This window comes from Rhinatrema bivittatum, chromosome 4 (genome assembly GCF_901001135.1).
Source record: "Rhinatrema bivittatum chromosome 4, aRhiBiv1.1, whole genome shotgun sequence".
Classification (NCBI taxonomy): domain Eukaryota; kingdom Metazoa; phylum Chordata; class Amphibia; order Gymnophiona; family Rhinatrematidae; genus Rhinatrema; species Rhinatrema bivittatum.
The window spans coordinates 152,703,205-152,724,388 of NC_042618.1; the positions used below are offsets into that span (position 1 = coordinate 152,703,205).

The 21,184-nt window shown below is 44.1% G+C and overlaps 1 protein-coding gene across 2 annotated transcripts in view; it reads right to left on the bottom strand.

Moving 5' to 3' along the window:
• COCH (cochlin) overlaps positions 1-21,184 on the bottom strand; it is a 174,037-nt gene that overhangs the window by 36,672 nt on the left and 116,181 nt on the right. For both annotated transcript variants that reach the window (XM_029598995.1, XM_029598994.1), the window contains exon 8: positions 17,200-17,347. In XM_029598995.1, the coding sequence (XP_029454855.1) occupies positions 17,200-17,347 (148 nt within the window). The remainder of the gene's footprint in view (positions 1-17,199; positions 17,348-21,184) is intronic.

Genomic DNA, 21,184 nt, shown 5'->3' on the forward strand with positions numbered 1-21,184 from the left:
CATTCTGTCTCCAACCACAGCCAGTCCCATAAAGTAGATCTATTTCCTGTTAATTACGCCCATGATAGCAATAGCATTCTTTAATCTACCTGGATAATAATATTTTATGGACTTTTCCTCCAAATCTTGTCCAAACCAGTGGCGTACCTAGAACTTAATTTTTTTTTTTTTTGGGGGGTGGGGGGGTGGGGGCCATGGTTAAAATGGGTGGGCAGTAGGCATATAGTTTTGAGCACTACTACTTGTACTCTTATTGATAAATAATGCCTTAAAGTGCATCTGACAATGGATTTCTAAGTAGTCTGCAACAGCCATTATGCATCATGAGTGTCACTTTAAAATAATTTAATTCAATTTTTTCAAGCACTGATCAGCATTAAAAATCTTATTGATCTGTATTAATTTATTTTATATGTATTGCAGTTTATAAATGCACAATATAATATAAAAAGTAAACTAAGAACACTTAACAGAAACATCAGATCCAATCACATTGTTAGGATTTCACCTGCTTCGCAGGCTCACTGTGTCTACCCGCAATGATGCATCCCCACCAGCAGAGGTCTCCAATGAGCTCTGTTCCGAGCTACCCAAGTCATCTTTGCACTGATTACCTGACTCAGCCTATGGTGCAGCCTCCTCTCCACCTGAAGTCCTCAGTGAGCTTAACCTCCACCCTTGCCAAGCTCCTCCTCACTGTTTGCACCACACCATGCTCCGGCCCCAATTAACTCTGCCCTGAAAAACCCAATGCCTCTTCATGGAGCCACCTTTGGCTCTCTGACCTAGCCCTTACTCTATGCCTTGTGGCCTCCAGGCTTCTTGCCTTGTGGCCTATCTAGGCCTTACCTTGCCTTGTGGCCTCTGGACCTTCTTGCTCTGTGGCCTCTGGGCCTGCTTTTCTCTTGTATTCTGCTTTAGGGCCTATCCAAGCCTTTCTGTACTTAGGGCTTACAGGCTTGTTGCCTTCAGGCTTCTGTGTTCTTTGTTCTGTGTTGTCTTGCCTTGTTCTTGTCAGATCCTGTCCTGGACTGTTTTGTCCAGTCCTGTCTCTGGTCTTTCCGTGTCCAACCCAGTCATGTTCCTGATATTCACTCCCTGTCTTGTCAGTACCTTGTCTTACTCCAGCCTGTATCTAGTTCCAGTCCCTCTCTCTCCCAGTCTGTACTTAGCACCTTGCCTTGACTTTGTCTACACTCAGCCCCAGTATCCAGTCCAACCCTGCTCCAGCCTGTCTTGTCCAGCCTTTACTAAGCCTTGCCTCATCCAGCCTGTACCAAGTCTTGCCTTGTCCAGCCTTATCCAGCCTATCTGGACTACCTATGTTCTATTGCTGCAGCAAAGCCTTACTGGCTCCCATAACCCAAGAGATCAATCTGCAGGGGAGGGTGTTGGCCAGGCAGAAGACCAGCCCTTATTTAGTCCAGTGTCCTGCCTTGCAGTCCTGTACAGCTCCCGGGATGGTGTACCCCGATCCTAGTAATCATGACACATGTAATAAAACAAATATCAATGTATTCTTTTATGAATCCTCTTTCCAAAAATGCAGAGTATCTCATAACTAAACAAAAACAGCAATATTCATAAGAATTTAAGATTTGCAATGGGAGCAGAGTAGAAATAAAATTGTTCTATTATAATCCAACATCCAAAAAAATATATATATTCAGATACTGGTGTCACCTCAGTAACAGCAAAACAAACTCCCTCCACTGCCAAGCACTTTGTAAAATGTATTTATTTACTTATTAATCTGATTTTTATATTCTGCTTTTTGGCATTTCGAAGCAGATTACATTCAGATACTGTAGTTATTACCTGTCCCTAGAGCCTTGCCATACCATACCATACCATACCATAACAGAGGTATCTCTCAAGACTCAAACAGCAACCTTAAGACAGCAAGGCAAACATTACACCAAACCCTAGAACACTATACACCACCAGTTGGGAAAACAAGCCAGACTGCTACAAATCCCTACAGAGAAACTACACGCTAGCCAAAATATTACTTCTCTGTGATACACATGTGCAACATAGACAGACAATTACCACATAAAAAATAAGGAACTGCAAATTAGAAACAGAGACATGCAGACAAGACTGAAATGGAAAGCCCAAGAAACCAGACTCTATGAAGGGTGGAATACTGAAGAAAAAGCAAAATCCAAATATATAAGAAATGCATATTCCCAAAGATGGCATATTCCAATCACTAAAAGTCAAAATTATTTTTTTCTTTACCTTTGTTGTCTGATCTTATTTTACTAATCGGTTGGTTCCAGTCTCTTTTTTTCTCATCGATCTTTTCCTAATTCCTTTTAAAGCTCTCTTTTTTTTTTTTTTCTTTTCTTCTCTCCTCCTATTTTCTTTTCTTCCTCCCTTATACAGGCTCTCTTTCACAGACACGCTTTTTTTCACTAACACACACACACACGAACGCACGCACACATGCGCGCGCACACACACACGGCTCCCACTCCCACACAATCTCTCTTACCCAGGGCTCTCATTCTCACATGCAGTTTTCCATTCTCCTACAAATACCCAGGCTCTCATTCTTACATTCTCTCTCACTCTCTCTCACTCACTCACACTCTCACACCTGCTTGCTCTCTCTCTCTCTTACACACACACACACACACACACACACACACACAGGCTTTTCACTCCTATGCTCCCTCTCACATACACATAGGCTTCTCACTTCATGCTCTCTCTCACACATATATACAGGCTTTTCACACCCATGCTCTCTCTCACACATATATACAGGCTTTTCACACCCATGCTCTCTCTCTCACACATAAACACACACACAGACTTCTCACTCCATGCTCTCACTTGCACATATATACAGGCTTCTCACTCCCATGCTCTCACTTGCACATATATACAGGCTTTTCACTCCCATGCTCTCACTTGCACATACACAAGGCTTTTCACTCCCATGCTCTCACTTGCACATACACAAGGCTTTTCACTCCCATGCTCTCACTTGCACATACACAAGGCTTTTCACTCCCATGCTTTCACTTGCACATACACAAGGCTTTTCACTCCCATGCTCTCACTTGCACATACACAAGGCTTTTCACTCCCATGCTCTCACTTGCACATACACAAGGCTTTTCACTCCCATGCTCTCACTTGCACATACACAAGGCTTTTCACTCCCATGCTCTCACTTGCACATACACAAGGCTTTTCACTCCCATGCTCTCACTTGCACATACACAAGGCTTTTCACTCCCATGCTCTTTCTCATATATAAGCTTCTCACTCCCATGCTCTCTCTCACATAAACACACACAAGCTTCCCATTCCCATGATCTCTCTCACACATATACACACACATATAGGCTTTTTACTCCCATGCTCCCACTCACATACATATAGGCTTCTCATTCTCATGCTCTTTCTCTCACACATATGCACAGGCTGCTCAATCCCACGCTCTCTCTCACACAAACCCACAGGTTGCTCAATCCCATGCTCTCTCACACATATGCACAGGCTTCTTACTCCCATGTTATCTCTCACACATACGCACAGGCTTCTCACTCTCATGCTCTCTCTCGCTCATACATACATATGATGGAAAAGTGTACATGAAATCTGCATTCCAAACGAGCAGAAAAAACATCCTGACCTGATCAATGCTCACTGAGAAGAATGGAGCAATAATTTTCCAGTTTTCTGTTTTGTTCCGACTCAAATAGGTCAATTGCTGGAAGTCCCCATAGACCGAATAGTCTGTTGGTTGTTGACTCCTGTAGAGAACATTCATGTGGTTGAAAAACTCTGTTGAGGTGATCTGCTAATGTGTTGCAGCTCCCTGGAAGTAGATTTGCTTGGAAGACAGTTCATTGTCTTGCATGCCCATTCCCAAATCTTTATTGCCTTATGGCAAAGAGGCCATAACACTGTACAGAATGATAAAGGAGCTGGAACTGCTCCCCTATGAGAAAAGACTAAAGAGATTAGGGCTGTTCAATTTGGAGAAGAGATGGCTGAGGGGGGACATGATAAAGGTCTTTAAAATCATGAGAGATCTAGATCGGGTAAATGTATTAGGTTATTTACTCTTTCAGATAATAGAAAGACTAAGGGGCACTCCATGAAGTTAGCATGTAGCACATTTAAAACTAATCTGAGAAAATTCTTTTTCACTCAATGCACAATTAAACTCTGGAATTTGTTGCCAGGGGGATCTGATTAGTACAGTTAGTATAGTTGGGTTTAAAAAAAGGTTTGGATAAGTTCTTAGAGGAGAAGTCCATTACCTGCTATTAATCAAGTTGACTTAGAAAATAGTCACTGCTATTACTAGCATCAGTAGCATGGGATATACTTAGTTTTTGGGTACTTGCCAGGTACTTGTAGCCTGGATTGGCCACTGTTGGAAACAGGATGCTGGGTTTGATGGACCCTTGGTCTGACCCAGTATGGCAATTTTTTATGTTCTTATGCTTGTTTAATGGCTACTTGGTTGTTGGTTTGAATGTAAATGCTCTTCCCCTGAAGAAAGTAAGTGAATATTGTTAGATCCTATCTGATGGCTCTTAATTTTAGGAGGCTGATTTGAAGCTGTCTTTCTTAGAATGACCCCATTACTTGAGTTTGAATGGGCCCCTCAACCTTTGATGTAGGCATCCGTTGCTGAAGTAACTTGAAGGAAGTAAATGGAGTGGAGATGTCTCCTAAAGAAAGTAGGGGTCTAGTCATCAGTAGATTCTTTTCATTTGCTGTAAAATTCTTACTTTGGTTGTCAGGGGTTGAGTGAGCTGGTTCTATTGGGAGCGGAGATTCCACTGCAGGAGCTGTATGTGAAAGCAGATTAGTGAAACTACTTGAATTACTGCTGCCATGGGCCCAGAACAACTAGAACTTCTCTGGCTATTGACTGATTTGTAGTCAACAGTTTGTATACAGGGAATCCGGGAGTATTCTCCCAAAGCTTTCTTCTGAAAAGAATCTATCCTCATTCCAATGAATTTGATTTTCAGAGAGGGAATTAGTTGATTTATCAAAATTCACTAAGAATCCTAGCAGTTGTGCTGACTTCTGCAGGTAGGTTAGCACTCCTTTCTTGGAGTTCGCTGTCACAAGCCAGTTGTCCAAGAAAGAGAAGGCCTGGCTGCCCTGATATCACAGATATGCTGCTACTATAGCCAGGCACTTGATGAAGAACCTCCGTGCTGCTGAGTGACTGGAGCACACTCAACTGACAGTGGTGAGGGTTCTCTGTAAATCGCCAATGGGAGGGATGAATAGGAATATGAGTGTAGGCATACTTGACATCCAAAGTGTACATCCATCTACTGGATAAAGGGGAAAATTGTGTGCATGGAATTAATTTTGAATTACTCCTGGAGTATGTTTGTTCAGGTTTCTTAAATCCAGGATGGATCTCAGTCCCCCAGATTTCTTTGGGATAAGAAAGTAGTAGGAATAGAACCCCTGGCCATGGTGATGGGGAGGAACAGGGTTTATCACTCGCTGTTTGAGGAGCAAATCCACTTCCAGGGGGAGATGTGTCGAGCGAGACAGATCCAAATTGAAGGCTGAGTGATGAAGCATAGGAAGCTGGGAGAAATGCAAATAGTGCCCAGACTCCATAATTTTGAGAACACAGTGATCTTTGATGATTTTGCACCACTCTTCCTGGTAGCACTGGATTCTCCCTCCTACCAGATAGGATTGTTGTGTTGGAAAGATGGTCAAAACCTTGATCCAGGCTTTGGTTGTTGTATTGCCTTTGGTTGACAGCATTCACATGAGTCAGACGTTGTTGCTGTTGTGGAGGTGTTATATTTGGGGTATAGTAATTTTGATAAACCTTCAAAACTGAACGATGTTGAATTGATTCCAAACAAAGAGATAAGATCTCTAGGAGTCAGACTGGATTCAATTTTTAAGCATGGAAAAGCATATTTAACAAGTAGCAAAAACAGCTATTACAAAGTAAAAATGCTGAGATTTATCAGACCCTACTTAAATCTGCCTGCTTTCAGATATCGATTATTGCAATGTGTTGTTTCTGGGACTTATAGAAACATAGAAACATAGAAATGACGGCAGAAGAAGACCAAACGGCCCATCCAGTCTGCCCAGCAAGCTTCACACATTTTTTCTCATACTTATCTGTTTCTCTTAGCTCTTTGGTTCTATTTCCCTTCCACCCCCACCATTAATGTAGAGAGCAGTGATGGAGCTGCATCCAAGTGAAATATCAAGCTTGATTAGTTAGGGGTAGTAGGGGAAGTAACCGCCGCAATAAGCAAGCTACACCCATGCTTATTTGTTTTACCCAGACTATGTTATTCAGCCCTTATTGGTTGTTTTTCTTCTCCCCTGCCATTGAAGCAGGGAGCTATGCTGGATATGCGTGTAGTATCAGTTTTTCTTCTCCCCTGCCGTTGAAGCAGAGAGCTATGCTGGATATGCGTGAAGTATCAGTTTTTCTTCTCCCCTGCCGTTGAAGCAGAGAGCTATGCTGGATATGCGTGAAGTATCAGTTTTTTCTTCTCCCCTGCCGTTAAAGCAGAGAGCTATGCTGGAAATGCATTGAAAGTGAAGTATCAGGCTTATTTGGTTTGGGGTAGTAAACGCCGTAACAAGCCAGCTACTCCCCGCTTTGTGAGTGCGAATCCTTTTTTCTTCTCCCCTGCCGTTGAAGCAGTGAGCTATGCTGGATATGCGTGAAGTATCAGTTTTTCTTCTCCCCTGCCGTTGAAGCAGGGAGCTATGCTGGATATGCGTGAAGTATCAGTTTTTCTTCTCCCCTGCCGTTGAAGCAGAGAGCTATGCTGGATATGCGTGAAGTATCAGTTTTTCTTCTCCCCTGCCGTTGAAGCAGAGAGCTATGCTGGATATGCGTGAAGTATCAGTTTTTCTTCTCCCCTGCCGTTGAAGCAGAGAGCTATGCTGGATATGCTTGAAGTATCAGTTTTTCTTCTCCCCTGCCGTTGAAGCAGAGAGCTATGCTGGATATGCGTGAAGTATCAGTTTTTCTTCTCCCCTGCCGTTGAAGCAGAGAGCTATGCTGGATATGCTTGAAGTATCAGTTTTTCTTCTCCCCTGCCGTTGAAGCAGGGAGCTATGCTGGATATGCGTGAAGTATCAGTTTTTCTTCTCCCCTGCCGTTGAAGCAGAGAGCTATGCTGGATATGGGTTAAACGTGAAGTATCAGGCTTATTTGGTTTGGGGTAGTAACCGCCGTAACAAGCCAGCTACTCCCCGCTTTGTGAGTGTGAATCCTTTTTTCCACATTTCCTCTTGCTGTTGTAGCTTAGAGCGATGTTGGAGTCACAGTAACCATGTGTATGTTTATTGAATAAGGGTATTATCTCCAGGCAGTAGCCGTCATTCTGGCGAGCCACCCACTCTTTATTGACGGCCTCTTGATTTTATGGATCCACAGTGTTTATCCCACGCCCCTTTGAAGTCCTTCACAGTTCTGGTCTTCACCACTTCCTCCGGAAGGGCATTCCAGGCATCCACCACCCTCTCAGTGAAGAAATACTTCCTGACATTGGTTCTGAATCTTCCTCCCTGGAGCTTCAAATCGTGACCCCTGGTTCTGCTGATTTTTTTCCTACGGAAAGGTTTGTCGTTGTCTTTGGATCATTAAAACCTTTCAAGTATCTGAAAGTCTGTATCATATCACCTCTGCTCCTCCTTTCCTCCAGGGTGTACATATTTAGATTCTTCAATCTCTCCTCATAAGTCATTTGATGAAGACCTTCCACCTTTTTGGTCGCCCTTCTCTGGACCGCCTCCATCTTGTCTCTGTCTCTTCGGAGATACGGTCTCCAGAACTGAACACAATACTCCAGGTGAGGTCTCACCAAGGACCTGTACAAGGGGATAATCACTTCCCTTTTCTTACTCGATATTCCTCTCTCTATGCAGCCCAGCATTCTTCTGGCTTTAGCTATCGCCTTGTCACATTGTTTCGCCGACTTCAGATCATTAGACACCATCACTCCAAGGTCTCTCTCCTGCTCCGTGCACATCAGCCTTTCTCCCCCCATCGAATACAGTTCCAGCAAAATTAATGCATAAGATGCAAATGATCCAAAAATATAACAGCATATTTAGTGCCTGGAAGCCCTAGGAGAATGTAGGTCTATTACTTTTGAGATTTCATTGGCTCACAGTTAGCGCGAGATGTAAATTCAAAAACCTAATTCTGGCATTTAAAATCATGCGAGGGGTTGGTTCAAGGCAACTGAAAAAATTGTTTGCAGTGGTATGAAACCAGGAGAAATTTACAGTCAGCCAATAAACATTTTTTTGCAAATTCCGGCATTTAAGATCTTTCGCCATGCTCGTTTAAGGAGTAGATCTTTCTCTTTGATCATTCCAAAGTTATGGAATGATCTTCCATTAGTTCTAAGGTAAGAAAAAGATCTTTTTAGATTTTGGAAACAGTTAAAAACCTGGTTTATGAGTAATGTTTCTGAAGGCTGACTTATTTATCTTGAATTATAATCTTCTGTGTAATATTCCTGAGGAGGGATTTTTGTTGTTGTTGTTGAGAGAATAGCTATGTAATTAGGATTTGTGCTGATTTAGCTACATGTTGTACATCACTTAGAAAGATTTGTATCAGTTAGGCAATTAACAAATGATTTTAAATAAATAAATAGAGACAGAATCTGGTATCATTGGAATTGCTGGAAGGGATGTGTGGGACAACGCGTGAACAGGCTTTTCTCAGTGCTATTTACAGTGTTTCAAATTTCAGCAAACACAAACATTTAAATCGCAAAAACACCAGCATTTCCAGACAAGACTGCTTCCCCATTTATACTCACTGTTCTGGCTAGGAGCTTGCTTCTCCTCTGGTTCCCTGGACCTCCCTCTTGCTCCCTTCTAAGCCTGCACTATATCTTGCCCTGGGAGCCAACCTGGTACCCATAATCCCCTGTCTTAAGGTGGAATGGACCCAGGGACAGCTGGTGCCGGTTCTTTACACTGTTCTGGGGGTTACTCTTAGGCATGTTCCTTCACAGGACATCTCTAGAAATATGGTCTTTTAAAAAGCATATTTTTTAAAAGTGCACCTTGCAGAAGATAGGGACTGGACCTCAACATGCTATTTCTTGATTTGAGTTTCCCTGAGCTTTTCTCCAAAAAGGCAATCACCCAGGCAGAGAACATCTGCTACCTTGTGGACATCATCGCATAGGCTACTGGCTCTCAACCAAGCCATTTGGCATGCCCCGATGGATGCTGTCAAGGTGTGTGCCATGGTATCAAATGTCTTGTAGATGGATCCAATGAGATGATGTATACACTCTTCCACATCTAAGAGTGGCTAAAAGTATGCAATTCCACCTTCACGGAGTGGCAGAAATGGTTTTAGTTTCTGCATACAATCATGTAAGTATTGAACCATGTAGAATTGGTGTGCGGAGATCTGTGTATTAAAGCCCAAACTTTCAAAGCCCAGTGCATGCAAAAACTGGGGGATACACCTGCCGAGCACATGTTAAAAACAGCCCGGCCACGTGCGTATCTCCTGATATGCGTGGAAGTTCCAGACTCCTTGAAAGGGGCGGGGTGGGGGGCCGACCGGGACAGTGGCTATTACGCCTTGTCCCGGGGAAGCGCACACCGGCAGCCAGCAGGCGTGTGGAACTTACTCCTGCATGGAGGCACGAGTAAGTTCTAAAACAAAAGAAATTACGATAGGGTAGGTTTAGGGATCGGGGAGGAGAGGGGAAAAGGGAGGACGTCTAGGTAGGGGGATAGAAAAGTTCCCTCCCTTAATTGGAGCGGACTGGGAGGGAACTGGTGCAGGCCCGATCGTGTCGCCACGCGTTATTTTTTTAAAATCCCCCACCTTGCACGTGCAAGACGCCACCCGCCTGCATATGCACACACTGATATTAAAATTGGGCGCGCATGTGCACATGGGAATGATATTTTATAACATGCGCGTGTTGCCGCATCCATGAGTGTGCACCAGGAACCGCGCGTACATGGACGCATGTGTGGGCCGTTGAAAATCTACCCCTAAGCATGCAAATCCTCCGATTGGCTGAACTCCACTGTAAGGGAATACCGAGGGTTAGAATCACCTCATGGCAGTTCTGATGGAGTATCCCTGTGCCCTGGGGATACTAGGGCTGCTTCTTCTGGGAATAAATCTGATATCCTGGAAAGGAGAGATTGGAAGGTACCCTCCTTATCCTTTGCCACCACAGAGATAAACAAATCCTTCACCGAATCCACCATCTGGTCAAGGAAATGACATGCCTTTTTCCTGGCATGGGTGCTGGAACATCCTCTTATGATAGAAAAATGGAATCTTGCACATCTTCACCATGGAGCAATACAGAGGCATTATGACATTTTCCGTTTTATTAACCATTCCCTTCCTAATAATTCCTAACATTCTGTTTGCTTTTTTGACTGCTGCAGCACACTGAACCGACGATTTTAAAGTATTATCCACTATGATGCCTAGATCTTTTTCCTGGGTGGTAGTTTCTAATATGGAACCTAACCGTGTAATTGATTGTAAACCGTTGTGAAGGCCTTGCCGATGTGACGGTATAGAAAAACAATAAACCTTAACCTTAACACTATTAAATTTTGATTGCACTCCAAAAGCATTTTCAACCCTCCAGGAATGTGATATATGAATGCTTTCTCTTCCACAAATGTGTGCAAGCATTTGCAGCCACGTGAGACCAGGGGTCCCCAAACTTAAGAGAGGCTGCATTAGGCATTTAAAATCATCAAGATGTCCACAAGATGGAAATGTCCCTTTTGGAGGTTTGGTGTGGGGAGGGAAGGCAGGGAGTGGAAATCTGCCCCTTTTGGTGATTCAAAATTCTCAAGGGGGAGGCAGGATTCAGGATTTCCAGAGGTGTGTCAGATAGGGTGTCAGTAAAAAGGAGATAGAGCAGCTTTTAAACTAGAACAAAGGGGAAGGCTGACAGTTGCTCAGCAATGCATGGTTCAGAGAGAGGTATCTTCAACGGATACTAATGATGCATTAGAATTAGGGCATCCCAACAGTGAGGTTCCAATAATAAGAAAAGTAGTCCAAGTGCCTGTAATTAAATTCTCACCTGAGCTAAAAGAAACCAATTTATCCCTATCAATTAAAAAGCAGAATGAAAATACAAACAAAAACACACTTTGAAATGTTTGTATTTAATACCAGAAGTCTAAGAAGTAAGATGGGAGAACTAAAATGTATAGCAGTGAATGATGACATAGACTTAATTGGCATCTCAGAGACATGGTGGAAGGAGGATAACTAATGGGATAGTGCTATACCGGGGTACAAATTATATTGCAATGACAGAGAGGAGCATCTGGGAGGTGGGGTGGCACTTTATGTCCAGGATGGCATAGAGTCCAACAGGATACTAAATGCACAATCGAATCTTTATGGGTAGAAATCCCTTGTGTGTTGGGGAAGAGTATAGTGATAGGATATGATAGAGGTCTTTAAAATCATGAGAGGTCTAGAACAGGTAAATGTGAATCGATTATTTACTCTTTCAGATAATAGGACTAGGGGATACTCCCTGAAGTTAGCATGTGGCACATTTAAAACTAATCAGAAAAAATTCTTTTTCACTCAACGCACAATTAAACTCTGGAATTTGTTGCCAGGGGATGTGGTTAGTGCAGTTAGTGTAACTGGATTTAAAAAAGGTTTGGATAAGTTATTAGAGGAGAAGTCAATTACCTGTTATTAATCAAGTTGATTTAGAAAACAGCCGCTGCTATTACTAGCATCAGTAGCATGGGATATACTTAGTTTTTGGGTACTTGCCAGATACTTGTAGCCTGGATTGGCCTCTGTTGGAAATAGGATGCTAGGCTAGATGGACCCTTGATCTGACCTAGTATTGAAATTTTGCATGTTTCTTATTTCTAGGGAGTTGGCAGCCTGCCAAATCCCTGGGAGTCTTACTATCTGCCTCTTTACTTCCTCAGCATCTTCATCTATCCCCCAGAGGAGTATGGGCTTCATGAGTTGCATACCCTCTTTCCCAGTCACACACACCCATACACCCTTTCTCTCTACATCACTCCCCTCTCTCTTTTCCTCTTTCCCTCTCTCTCACTTCCTTCCCTTTACTTTGCCTGACCTTTCCCTTCCTTTCACTCCCTCCTCTCCCCTCCCTCACATTCACTGTTCCCTTCCTTTAATTTCCCTTATCTTTCTCCCCTTCCACCTCCCCTCCTTCCCTTCCTTTCATTTCCCCTCCTTTAACATTGTGTTCCCTTCCTCTCACTCTCTCCTCTCTTACCTGGTTGTCTTCCTCTTCTGCCAGTGGGGGTTGGGAACCCTACTAGCATTTCTACATTTGTGGTGTGGCCACAGCAGTGAGTTTCTTCTGCCAGTGGGGAGTGGGAACCCCGTTGGAACTTTTGCTCACTCTGATGTAGAAAACTTGAACGTATGAGGGAATCACGGGTCACACTTCTGCTGCTGCTCATCTTGTGCATTGTGGGATCTACAGTGACAGTTGCTGAAGGCAGGGGATAAATGTACACCTAAAGCTCTTCCTGTGGGCCATAATACAACTGTTCCTACTCTTGCTGCCAGGGGGTTGGATAAAATTAGGCTGCGAGCCATATGTAGCCCACAGGCTGTAGTTTGGGGACCTCTGCAGTAGACCAATATACTGCCATGCTGCAAGAAATGGACATATTCATATATGTGATTTTGGATGAGGACTTGATCTGTGACCAGTTAGTCATAGACATCAAAGACAAAGGAGTTCAAATGAGAATGCTCAGAAACCCCACATTAACCCTGCAAGTGGCCATAGTTATGTGTATATTGAATGAACAAGTATTCATTCAGATTCTAAAGCTGAACACATCAGAGCATGAAATGACATATCATGTGAACAAATACCATGGTAGGGGTCTATCAAAATTGCAAAAATCAGCAAAGCAACATAGTGGGACAGCATTGAAATTGTCTGTTGTATGTTTACATTTTGATATTTTATCTTAAATGTTGAAATCCATCTTGTACAACAGGATACCACCACCATCCTTCTCTCTCCCCTTCCCTAAGGAACAAGTCACCACTAACATCCCTCTCTCCTTTGACCCCCCCCAATACCAGCAACATTCCCCTATCATTAAAATCATCCATTGTACCTGAAGCCTGGAGGGAGGCCAATGTAACCCCAATATTTAAACAGGGCTCCAGGGGTGATCCAGGAAACTACAGACCAGTGAGCCTGACTTCAGTGCTGGGAAAAATAGTGGAAATTATTCTAAAGATCAAAATCACAGAGCATATAGAAAGACATGGTTTAATGGAACACAGTCAGCACGGATTTATCCAAGGGAAGCCTTGCCTCACAAATCTGTTTCATTTTTCTGAAGGGGTTAATAAACATGTGGATAAAGGTGAACTGGTAGATGTTAGTGAATTTGGATTTTCAGAAGGCGCTTGACAAAGTCCCTCATAAGAAGCTTCTAAGAAAACTAAAAAGTCATGGGATAGCAGGCAGTGTCCTTTCCTGGATTACAAACTGGTTAAAAGACAGGAAATTGAGAGTAGGATTAAATGGTCAGTTTTCTCAGTGGAAAAGGCTAAATAGTGGAGTGCCTCAAGGATCTATACTTGGACTGATGCTTTTTAATATATTTATAAATGATCTGGAAAGGAATATGATGAGTGAGATAATCAAATTTGCAGATGATACAAAATTATTCAGAGTAGTTAAATCACAAGCAGATTGTGATAAATTGCAGGAGGACCCTGCGAGAATGGAAGATTGGGCATCCAAATGGCAGATGAAATTTAATGTGGACAAGTGCAAGGTGATGCATATAGGGAAAAAAACCCATGCTCTAGTTACATGATGTTAGGTTCCATATTAGGAGCTACCACCCAGGAAAGAGATGTAGGCATCATAGTGGTTAATACATTGAAATTGTCGGCTCAGTGTGCTGTGGCAGACAAAAAAGCAAACAGAATATTAGGAATTATTAGGAAGCGAATTGTGAATAAAATGGAAAGTTTCATAATACCTCTGTATCGCTCCATGGTGAGAGCACTCCTTGAGTACTGTGTACAATTCTGGTCGCCGCAACTCAAAAAAGATATAGTTGAAATGGAGAAGGTACAGAGAAGGACAATCAAACTGATAGAGGATGGAACAGTTCCCCTATGAGGAAAGGCTAAAGAGGTTAGGACTGTTCAGCTTGGAGAAGAGATGGCTGAGGGGGATATGATTGAGATCTTTAAAATCATGAGAGGTTAGAATGGGTAAATGTGAATTGGTTATTTACTTTTTCAGATAACAGAAGAATTAGGGAGTACTCCATGAAGTTAGCAAGTAGCACATTTAAAACTAATCGGAGAAAATTCTTTCACTCAAAACACAAGTAAGCTCTGGAATTTATTGCCAGAGGATGTGGTTAGTACAGTTAGTGTAGCTGGGTTTAAAAAGGTTTGGATAAGTTCTTGGAGGAGAATTCCATTAACTGCTTTAATCAAGATGGGTTAGGAAATAGCCACTGCTATTACTAGCATCATTAGCATGGGATCTACTTAGTGTTTGGGTACTTGTAGCCTGGATTGGCCACTGTTGGAAACAGGATGCTGGGCTTGATGGACCCTTGGTCTGACCCAGTATGGCAATTTCTTATGTTCATTTTAAATTCATCTCTCTTTTTCCTACAAGGTGGTAGCCTCTGCTGCACAGCTTTCTGTTTTCAGTCCAAAGTTTCCTCCTGTGGTAGCCATGGCCCGCGGTGGATCCTCCTATTCCCTAAACACTCACTAGCTCCCTTTCTCAACAGGACATTGGCAGTGTGCAGGCAGTGGTGCCTACCTCACTGCCTGCTCTGTCTCTTCATCTGCACCTACTCAGCTGTTTGCAGGCTCTGCGCCTGCTGTAAGCGTTTCGGCATGTTCTAAGTGCCGGTCCTGGGAAGGAGGAGACAAGAGGGAGGCAAGCTTTGGCAGCCAAGGCACTGCATTAAAGGCCATGTTCTGCAGAGGAAGCACCCCCAATGTAGCCAGAGGCAGTGGTGCCCTTTGGGCAATGATGCCTATTGACCATAGACTAACTATGGTACTGGGCCTTTCATTTTCCTGAATTTGCTGAGGCAAGATTTTAGCCTTAGTGGATTCTGGAGGCAGGATAATGCTGTCTGTGGACCTAGATTCTGCCATGATCCACTGCTTTATGTGTCTGAGTACTAGTAATTAGGGATGCGAATCGTATTTCTGACGATTGAAAATATCGTACGATATTTTCAAAGTCGTCAGAAATCAGGGGCTCCCCAAAACAGATAGGAAAACCCCACGAAATTGTTTGTGGGGTTCTCTTATCGTTTTGGGGGAGGGCGGGAAATACGGCACACAAAAATAATCCCTAAACCCACCCCGACTCTTTAAAACATTTCCCTTAGCTTACCCCACCCTCCCGACCCCCCCAAAACGTTTTAAATTTAAAAATGGCACGGGCCATCCAGTGCTCCTACCATGTGACAGGGGCCGGCCAATGGCATGGATACCCTGTTACATGGTAAGGGCAAAGGGCCATCTGCGCCATTTTTATTAGTGGCAGCCGACGGCCAGAGAGCGGGAGATCACTCCCGGGACCACCACTGGACCACCAGGTAATTTAAAATGATTTGGGGGGGGGGGGGGGGTCGGGAGGGTGGGGGAAGCTAAGGGAGCTGTTTTGAAGTGTTGGGGTGGGGTTTTTGTTTATCGGCTTGGGCACAGCCGATAAAAAAAAAAAAACCCTGATCGGGCTGCAGGAAAAAAAATTCACGATGTGAATCGGAACCGATTCCGGTTCCGATTCACATCTCTACTAGTAATAAATATGTAATTATCTTACAGCAGGGACGAAAGCTGACAGAGTTCAGATGGCACTGCTTAGAGTCCTATGGATCAGCTGAATACTGTCTGAGAAGTCACAGTGGTCAGTGGAAGAGAGTATCTAGATGCTGCTCTATGTTCCTGGATTTGACTGTATGTCTGAAACATGGCTGTGAGGGGAGGCTTGGCTGTAGAGACGTAGCTACAGGAGTGAATCTGCTGTGGAATCCACTGGGGTGCTGATTCTTTACTAATCTTTTACTATTCTTTCTCTGCTACCCATTCCTATGCGCAACTTAAATAGCTTAACTCAGTCTTTACTCGTAGATAGAGCAGGGCCAGTGGAAGCACTAGGCGAGCTAGGCCTGGGCCTAGGATACCAACCATTAGGGGGCACCACCGCCGCTCACGAGCCAATGAGGCAGGGTGAGGTGTCCACTTCAGGTGCCAGAATTTTGAAGTGGAAAAAAGTGTCCCTTCAAAATTCTGCCCAGGCCCTGCTTCACCTTGCCTCCCCCCCGACATGCCACCCTCCTGACACCCCCAAGACTCATGAAAACCCCTGGTGGGGCCTGGGAGCGATCTGCAATTCCCGGGCCGTCAGCTGCCACTAACCAAAATGGTGCTGGTGGCCTCTAGCCCTTACCATGTGACAGAAGCTATCTGTGCCACTGACTGCCGCGGGTCATCCATTGCACCTTCCATGTGAAATGGGCTGGCCAATGGCACCAGTAGCCCCTGTCACATGGTAAGGGCTAAAGGCTATGGCGCCATTTTGGTTAGTGGCAGCCGACAGCCCAGGAGTGGCAGATTGCTTCCAGGCCCCCCCGCTGTCCCGCCAGGGGTTTTCGTGAGTCTTTGGAGGGTGGATGGAGGGATTATTTTATTTAAATTTGGGAGGTGGTGCAGGGGATGGGGGCATGTGGCCCTCAAGACTGTAGGTAGTTGTTGGGGCTGCGACTGGGGGCGGCGCAAGACAGAAGGTGCCTAGGGCACCTAATCCCCTCGCACCGGCCCTGAGATAGAGGAGACCATTTCTTCAACTCCACGCTTTATTAACAAGCAAAAGAAATAAACAGAGTTTTACCATGCATAAACTGTCATTACTACTGCTTCCTAATCCCAGCTCCTAATTCTATGGGCAAATGCAGAATTCTGCGTGCGATAGGAATTCGCACAGCTGTGCTATGCAGAATTCCCCCAGAAGTAACTCTGCTGTCCAGTGTGCATTGCAGAACTCAATCTTGCAAAATTATGTGGAAGTATATAGGCTGTTATTATATTGCAGTTTTGCCATGTTTTATTCTTGCAGTATTCATGAACATTAAAGTAATCACATACAGCATACTGAGTACCTGGCTTGTATAAGTCCAACATGTGGCCCTTCTGTTCCAATGCCCAGCATCAAAGCTACTTTCCCAACAAAATTCTTCTGCAGATTAAACCTGCGCTGACCAATATTGTAGCTCCCATCAATCAGAAATGCAATGTCAGCCTTACAATCTGCAAAATAAAAACCCACTCAAAATAAAAGTGTTGGAACAATGAGTTTCCTGACAAATATACAAGTACTTACAATACTTGCTGACATATTATTGGTAGCTCAGGGCAAATTACATTCAGATACTGTAGATATTTCACTGTCCCCAGAAAGCATGAAATCTAATATATGCTCTTTTCCCCATAGATGGAGAATAGCCTTAGTAAATTAGGCCCTAGCTGAGTCATTTATCATTTCATGTTAGGACCTTATCGTGCGCGATAAATAACACAACGCAAAATGTGTATGCAAATTAAAAATTGAGTTTTCAAGTGGGAGCAGTTTGGATGGAGTAAATGGAAATGAGGTTCTGCTAGCATGGAGTGCGATAGAGTAATGCACACTATCGTGGGATTTAACGCCGGAAATAACTGCTCCTTTTTTTCTGGCGGTACGGTGAAAAAACTATTTATCGCGCTCCCATGGCAGATATCACATGCGATAGGTATATCCATTATAATTCCTCTATCAGGTCTTCCTGCCCCAATAAAAACACATGTTCTTACCTGGTCTAGCTTCCTAAAGCCATAATGTTTGTGGCAATTTTAATTGTTGGGAGATACTGGATGCTTCGGGAGGCTCGCTGCAGACAACAACAACCTCACAAACAAAAGCAAGAGCAGTTCCAAGCCCTCCTAGGGAAGTCCCTGCACTGAAGGTAGAGTCACTGGCTCCGCAGGGTTGGGGCCCTGGGCAGCCCCTAGGCGGCCATGGCAGAGGAGATATAGGGAGCGCATCTTTCCTCCATGAACATCCTTGCAGGGCATGCCAGAGGACTATGTGGTTTGCAGGTATCGCCTCAGCTCTCAGGCTATCCTGGAATTATATGAAGAAATCCGAGGGGATCTGGATCCAGACACCGAAAGGTCCCACGCTGTGCCTGGCCTCACCAAACTGTTGGCCACCCTGTATTTCATGGCATCCGGCTCCTTCCAAACGACAGAAGGGGTTGTGGGGGAAATATCCCAAACCACATTTTCCCGCTGTCTGGACCAGGTCATAGCAGCTGTCTCTGACCACATTAATCGCTACATAGCATTTCCTCGGGACAGGCAGGACTTGATGGACTTGAAGAGAGGCTTCTATGCCTTTGCAAACTTTCCCAATGTTCTGGGAGCTATCAACTGCACTCACGTGGCCACCATTCCTCCCCGTGACAGGGAGAAGATGTATCGCAACAGAAAGCTCTTCCACTCCATCAATGTGCAGGTGGTCTCTGACGCTCAAATGCGCATCCTTGATGTGATGGCCAGGTACGTGGGAGCTGCGCACAATTTCTTTATACTTAGGCAATGCGGCCTGTGTGAAAATTTTGGGGATGGCCTGAATGGTGACGGTTGACTCATAGGTAAGAAAGATGCTTCTTTCTATATTCCATCTTTGCCTATGTGTTTGTGGCAAATGGCATGGCCATGGGGGGTGGCTGGGGGGATGTAGCAACATCCCTGCCATGACAAATCTGCAGGCCATTGCCCCATGGCTTGCCTTTTTCTTCCCATGCTGCAGAGGCCTGCTAATCTTGTGAGGGCAAACAATACACCTGCCCTAAAGCTTGGTGTGTGAGCAAGCACTAATCACTTTCAATGTGTTCATTTTCAAAATGAACCTGTTCTTATCATCCCATTGGGAGCTATTTAAATCTCACTGGTTAATCAAAAGATTGAAGTGTTCACACTGCTGGTACTGCACGATCACCTATGGCCTTTTAGTGATGCGTCATCCAGATTGTTCGCCAAAGTTTGTCATGACCCTCGCACAGAAGCAGTGTCCTGTGCATATTGGTGGCCTGGCATATTCCCTATGTCGGGGCACACACAGTGGTTTCTGTGGAGGACATACTGCAGAGCTGGCAGGGACATTTGCAATCATACCGTGTGGTTCCATTTTTTCAGCTAACATGGATGGAGCAGCTCTTATGTATTGCTTCAAGGCTGGCAGATTGCTATACACCAGTAGCCATAGCTCGGTTGTGAGGGCCTGGCACACAATTGTTGGAATACCCAGATGCGATTTTGTAGTCCGGAAGAGCAGCGCTACTTTTGGCTACTGCTATCTTGCACATATACTGGCCCAGAACAATGTGACATGCACTTAGGCTAGGAAAGTCAGCCTTTAAGGCTCAGGGAAAAGTACAGGCTGCCTTATACAGTCTTATAGGATGCTGTGGTTTGCAAGCCAGATCTGCACATGACAATGCTATGATTGATGGCTTAAATCTGGCTTTGCCGCAGGAGATTCTGGATACGGTTGCAGGACCTGGCTTCTCATCCTCATTGCTATTCCCAGCACACCAGCAGAGACTAGGTACAATGAGGCCTTATGTGCTACCCGCTGTGTCATCGAATGCACCTTCAGTGATCTCAAAAGTCGATTTCACTGTTTGGACAAGACAGGTGGAGCTTTGATGTATGCCCCATCCAAAGTTGGAGATATAGTGCTGCTCTGCTGTGTCTTCCATAATCTTGCTCTATACCATGGCCTACGAATGGATATACTTCTGGATCTCCCCCCGGATCCCCCTTGTGTCCCTGCATCAGCTGAGGAAACCATGCTGAATGGCAGCCAGCTTCGCCAAAACCTTATACAATGCTACTTTGCCTGCTAGGCCTCGCCTACCACATCCCCTTCCAAGGAAGGGAGGCCAGTAGAGTATTAGCTGCTGTTCTCCTCGCTATCATCTTTCTTTTTCTCACTGCATTTCTGTCTGATCACTGTGTAACAGAAAACACATATGGCTACTCAGGATTTGTCCTGACAAACAGTTCTGAAAGTAAAGATGACATAAAATACATGTGGCTACCATAACGTGTTCCTCCTCATAGTGACACTAAGAGGCATGTGTGGCACGCGAGTTTGTGAATAGCTGCCAATACGGTGTTCATAGTTTGGTCTAGGTGGCGCCATGTGGCTTGCCAGCCCTCCCCAGTGGAACCCATCCTAGTGCTCACATGTAGATGAGATAGTGCCACAAGTGTGATGCCACCTCAAGCATGGAGAACTACAGCTCTAGAAATGCTGTAAATATCAAATAGCTCTGAAGCTTAAAGGCATAGCCTAAAGGTACAGGTAAAGGTTTCAATGTCAGAGTTCCCATTTTACTGCCTTACTCCCTAGCTGAAAAATGTGTGCATGTGAACTTATACACCTGTACTGAGTTGGCTTACTATCACATGGGCGTGCCAAGACACAGCTGACACCACTGTGTCACGGTGATGCCTAATGGCCTTAATGAAGAATTGGATTGGTCTTCTCTAATGAATGAGTAGGGTTTCCTTTCCATTGGTTTATTTTGAAGTATGATATTGAGTATAAATACCATTCTGTAGAATCAGTCATTTCCTGTCCAAACCAAACAAGTAGGCACACTGACTGGAGCCTTGAAAGACATACACCATCATTCCCCTGACGAAGAAATTCAGGTTTTGAAACATGGCTGTGTCGAGAGTTGCTTCAAGTCGAACAGAATACTTTTCAAGTTAATTACTAAATTAATGGAGGATTCGTGAAGTTATACATATTAATATTTAATTTGAGTAAAAGGTTCTGAATTCTGAGCTGTTTGGTGACACGAGTTGAATGTGTTGTGTGTGTTCACAAGTTGCTTGAATGGCATTTGACTTCCACAAGCATTTTTGAAAAATATTATAAAGAAGAAAAATTGTATAAAGAAAAAAATATTTTGTAACTTGTGGGGTTTCTAGCACATTATATGGTGGAAGGTGGTAAGTTGATGATTATATGATTGAGCAAGACCAGATGTTAAACCATTATGATGGTGTTTTGCTAAATGGTCAAAATAT